Below are 5,377 nucleotides of genomic sequence, written 5' to 3' on the forward strand. Positions count from 1 at the left end.
CAAGGGACCTGTGGATACAAGGTGGAGACAAAGGGATATACTAAATGATGAAAAATATTCTTTGTGTGTTTTCTTCAATAGGATGCAATTATGTTATTAAGTGTTACTTCACCAGAGGATTTGTACTTATTTATTTAATTAGTAAGAATCCTGTAACACTCCCCAGCTCTTTGCTACCTCTACTCCCTGTCTCAGGGGTTAACATTTGCTAAAACTGAATTCTGAGTTTTAATTAATTAATAAACAATTATCCAGGCATCTAACTACTTGTTTCCTAAGTTGCATTTTTCACTTTAGAGCACTTTGAAAATAGTCTGCTTTGTTCAAAACACCCTACACACCACAGGACCTGGAGGGTGTCCAAAATCACTTCCGAAGGATTCGGTGTGGCTCAGAGCTATCCTTGAGCTTCGTACCCCTACTCCGGGGCTGTCTGAGCCCACCTGGGGCTGGGGGTCCTGTCTGCAGGTCATTGCTGAGATGCTGGGGGGGAAAGGGGACAGGAGAGCTGGTAGGGACTCACCGCCAGCACCACATGTGTGGGAGCACTGCGACCAGGCTGACCATGGAGAGAGTTGGCAGTCCACCGCACACCCCACCACGCACCGGCTGCTCGTCTGCATGGGCTTCTCCAGGCCAAGCTGTGAGGTGACAGCAAAACACAGGCATCAGCTTCTCTAGGTCCCAGCCACCTCCTGCCACAGCTAGGCACCCAGACAAAAATTGGAAACAACTCCAGCGAAACACCATCGTGGCGTTTTCAGGGAGTTTTCCCAAGCATGTGATGGGTGAAAGTGGTTTCAGTGTTGAAGAACTTCACTTCCCTCAGTGTTCGGGTTTTACTCCAAAAGGAAAATCCCAGACTTCAAATAATAGGACACAATCTCCATGGGATGGTGCAGGGTTGGTAGCCACTCCCTGTGTGTTCAAGTCAAGGAGTGATCCCACCCATTAACACCCTGGCGACACCTTTACCTCCCAAATCACCCATCTGCTGTGCTCCCAGCACCAAACACAGCTCCTCCACTATTTATGGATGATGTCTTGGTGGGGATCAGAAGGCACCAGAGTCTCTGGTTGTTTGCTGGCCACACATGCACGTTGCCCTCCTCACCTGCTGGCAGAGCTGCATGCTGACAGTGGCCCCATCGCTGCGCTGGCAGCTCAGGAGACGACGACGCTCCCCAAGTCCACAGGTGGCATTGGCACCCAGCTGGCACCCACTCCAGCCTGCAGACACAAAGCAAAGTGTGCACTGCTGTTGGTCGCCTTTCTACTCAACTTAGAATCATAGAAACACAAACTGGTTTGGGTTGGAAGGGACTTTAAAGATCATCTATTTCCAACTCCTCTGCCATGGGCAGGGATACCTTCCACTAGACAACCATCCAGCCTGGCCATGAAGCCTTGAACATGGGTGTTACCTTCACCTAAGACAGCACTTCCCCAGGTTAGGGCATCCCAAACCCAAGAACAACCCCCATAAAAGAAAGTTGCTCTTAAAACCAGGCAAGTCTCAGAGCAAACACCACTCTCCTCACATTCTGATACCATATCCTCTTACTAAACTGGTATGTTAGAGTGCACATGTTAAACACTGATAAAGTATATCAGTTCAATCCAGTTGGCACATTTACGAGACTGCATTGTCTGAAGTAAAATTTCACTTTGATAAAGCAGCTGGGGAAGTTTCTGAAGGGGAACTCTGGTTCAACCATTGTTTTGTCTCAAGGCAAAACTATCCATTATTTAAAACTAAACTCTAATACTCATGAAATAAAACCAGTATTTCTAGTGGAAGAAAATTAATCTCTTGTTATGTGTCTGAAATTATGATGGCCAGAATACAACTAAACTGAGCTGAGTTTTAAAGCATCATTTAAAATAAACAAAAAGCATAACACAAGCCACTAAAATTTCCATACCCCTCAAATACATAGGAAGGATGAGAAGAAAACCTACTACTTTATCTCTTCTGCCTCTGATAAACATGAACACATAAATGCCCTGCATTTCTGAAATGTGATGATAAAAAAGGCATCATCCTGTTGCCTCTGTGTTTCTAGGGCTTTTATTACAAACAGGCTGAGTTTATACTCAGATATTTTATCTTGCTTTGTTCTCCCTCCCCATCAGCCCCCAAAGTCCTCTTAGATCTCTGCTCTCTCTGCCTTTCTCATTTATTTGAGCTATCCAAAACAAAAGGATTTTTTCCTTTTTGTTTTTGTTATTTGTTTGCAACAGATTTAATTGCTTCTATGGTCCTATGTAATAGATTTTGTTCTGAAGATCCTCTGCCCACCCATATAAACCACACTGCCTTCAAACCAGACTTCCATTGGTAGTATTTGCTTCACCAGAACATCAGAGATGATACTCTTTAAATTGGAATTTTGTAGTTAATTCTGTTGATAACCCATCATCCCATCTAACCTGTTTTACCTCCAGTGTACCTGCAATGACAACTTAAATACAAAAATGGTGCATTTGTTCACTAACCTGTAAAAATGCAGACATGCAATTAATTTTATAGAAATCAATGATGTCTACATGTAGTTTTTTTAATGTTAGGACTTTAACCAACACCACAAGAAAACCTGACTAAAAACACAGACTGAGAGTATATTGGAAAGTTGTACCTACCTGTTAGGTTGTACTGATATTGGAAGCAGTTTTGGTTAAGAATACATGGCTTCATTTGTGACTCTTCAGGGCAGGGCTTTGAACTGACAGAAGACCTTAGCACTTGTCGAGTTCGGGTTTGCATAATATTCGGATCACACACCTGTACACAAGAGGGATGGACAGAACAGAGACCTCAGTAAATAATACAGACATCCCCAGCTTGGGGTTGGTTGTTTGCCACATGCACATCCATGGCCACATCGAGGTGTGGACCAATCCCATGTCTGTTCTAACAATACTTAAAAGCATAAGAAGGAAAAGAAATGCAGTTCAGAGGTAAGAATCCAATATTACTGAAGGTCATATTTTATCCATCCTGATCTGGCTATTTCAGGCACTCCTGTGCTATTTATTTCCATGCTTTCTGGTAAGGATCCTTGGGAACAACAGGATAAACAGTGCCATTTTACTGTGCCCTACTTTGCACCTCTCTCCAAGACTTCTAGTGAGATGCCATAGTGCTGAATAATGGGACAAGATTTCTGCCCAATTAATGCATTTTTAAATAATAACTGATTGTTAACAGCTAAGCTTTCATTTCTAGGAAGGACATCAGTAATTGCATATCAGTTATGACGCTGACAAGACAGGGTGACTTTTCCAAGTATGTGATACCAATACTGATGCCTGACTGCCTATAAACCAGGATTTGCTTGTCTGCATTTTTATGGGAATATGAACCAACTTAAGCAGGTTTTCATTTATGTTTGTGCATCATAGGCATGAAAACTCTCTGGTTTTAGCAGCCCTCCATCCTCACTCTCTTAGCACTTTGGCATGGGGCTGTTTATAGTACAGCATGGGTGAGTGGAAGTGGTTACAGCAAACCTAATGGAAATAAATCCCTACTAAAGACATACACAGCCATTTATTGAACAAGATGACCTATTTAATTCCTAACAGTTTCTCATTAGGACTGCTCAGGAATAGCAAAGGAAACAAAAAACCCAATGCATGTAGAAATACATTTTCATAAATGCTTGGGGATTTAAAACATGGTTTTTCTATAGAGTACTTTAATTACAAAAACCAACTAAGTTCAAAACCACAGGCTTATTATCATGCAACAAACTGCCTGCAAACACTGACCCTGCATGGGTGAAAGTATGGATAATTCCTGTATTGTAAATATGAAAGGGAAATGTAATGGCCTTGCAGCATAAATCTAGATCTCAGACTGCTGCAAACTGGATTAGTTGCACAGATGATAGCATAACTGAACAGAATAAATAGCAGTACAAAGAGGAAAAAAGTCTGTTTTGGCCTTAAAATACACTGTCAGGGCCTATTTTCCTTACGCTTACACAATGTGAAGGAAATTCTATTATGTTCTTGCTGACACACACCTTGTCAAATAATTTTAAATGGTAATCTTATTCAAATACCCCTGGTCAGCTAAAATACCCAATTGTTTCTAATTATCTGAAAATTAAACCTATGCTAAGTGTTTACCAATACTTTACTGCCTTTTCTACAAATAATCTGATTGTTCATCCTCACAACTAACACTAATAACTTAAATGATTTGCCAATAAACCAAAATGAAGAAGAAAAAGAAAAATCAAAGCAGGTATCTCAGTAGCTACTCCTAATTAATGTTTCTCTGAATTATGTTACCAAAGGGGGGGAAAAAAATAAATCAATGGATGCTGTGACAGAAGTTTGCTGTGCCATCTCAGAAATACTTGCTTTCACTCCCTTCAAAATAAGAACCTGCAGAAAGAAAATATGCATCATTTGTAGATAAGTAAATTCTTCTAATAAAATAGTATTTTCCCCCTCTATAGCATGTCCCCCATTGTGCCTGATTACAGGGCTTTGATGCAGCTCAGTGCTGTCATAGAGCCCCCAGATTTCCTGGCTGGCAGGACCATTTTCCCTCTGCAATATCCTCCTGGTGGGCAGCAGACCAGTCTAAGAGGTCAAAATCTATCCGGTATTTGCCAGGATCCAAACAAATGATGAGTTTTATGCTGCTCTGAAGCTGGAATTCTCACTGTGCTGATGAGCCATAGTGTTCAGAAGCCAGAGCTGATATGATAAGCTCCCCACTTTTACCAGTTTTGAATAATAAGGAATCTCTGTGGGAAAAACGTTCATTTAATCAAGCTGAGTACACGGGAAACATGCAAAAAATTCAAAGTCGGCAAACTGTAACTAATATCCTGTAATATTATTTGTTGAATTTCTCTTAAAGTCAATTGAGAAGTCAATTTAGTTTTATAATTGATTTTCTGGCCTTACTCTTTCAAGTTAACTAATGTAAAAAATTGAGCCAAATATATATGGAACTGAGTAAGCGGCAGGAGGGAATGACTTGCAAAGAGAAAGATGAAAGCTGGGAATTTCAAAGGAGCAAGAGGGAGCTGAGTATCCAGCTACCCTGGAATCTCAATGGGCTTGGGTGCACAGCTCCTGCAGGACCTCTCCAAAAAAACCAGGCTGGAAAAAAAATTAAACATGTATGACATGGCAAAGGTTGAGGAATGGCTTGGCAGACTCAGAGTCATTAGAGGATGTGAACAGTGGAAGTTAAAAAAGAGAGATTGTTTCCAGTGGGGAGATGCTGAGGGTATCAACAAGCAATAACAAAGAGATGTGGAGACCTCACAGCAACTTCTCAATATCTGAAGGGCCTACAAGGAGCCACAGAGGGACTCTGGGTTAGGAACTGCAATGACAGGACAATGGA

The 5,377-nt window shown here is 41.4% G+C and overlaps 1 protein-coding gene across 1 annotated transcript in view; it reads right to left on the reverse strand.

The window, feature by feature from the left end:
* The window catches only part of LOC103810470 (thrombospondin type-1 domain-containing protein 7B-like), a gene marked incomplete at its 5' end in the record, with an annotated part of 101,931 nt that overhangs the window by 20,668 nt on the left and 75,886 nt on the right, over positions 1-5,377 (reverse strand). The window contains 3 exons of the mRNA XM_009083365.1: positions 524-641; positions 1,115-1,230; positions 2,644-2,785. Coding sequence (XP_009081613.1) covers positions 524-641; positions 1,115-1,230; positions 2,644-2,785 — 376 coding nt within the window. The remainder of the gene's footprint in view (positions 1-523; positions 642-1,114; positions 1,231-2,643; positions 2,786-5,377) is intronic.

Source organism: Acanthisitta chloris, unplaced genomic scaffold, assembly GCF_000695815.1.
Source record: "Acanthisitta chloris isolate BGI_N310 unplaced genomic scaffold, ASM69581v1 scaffold301, whole genome shotgun sequence".
Taxonomy (NCBI): domain Eukaryota; kingdom Metazoa; phylum Chordata; class Aves; order Passeriformes; family Acanthisittidae; genus Acanthisitta; species Acanthisitta chloris.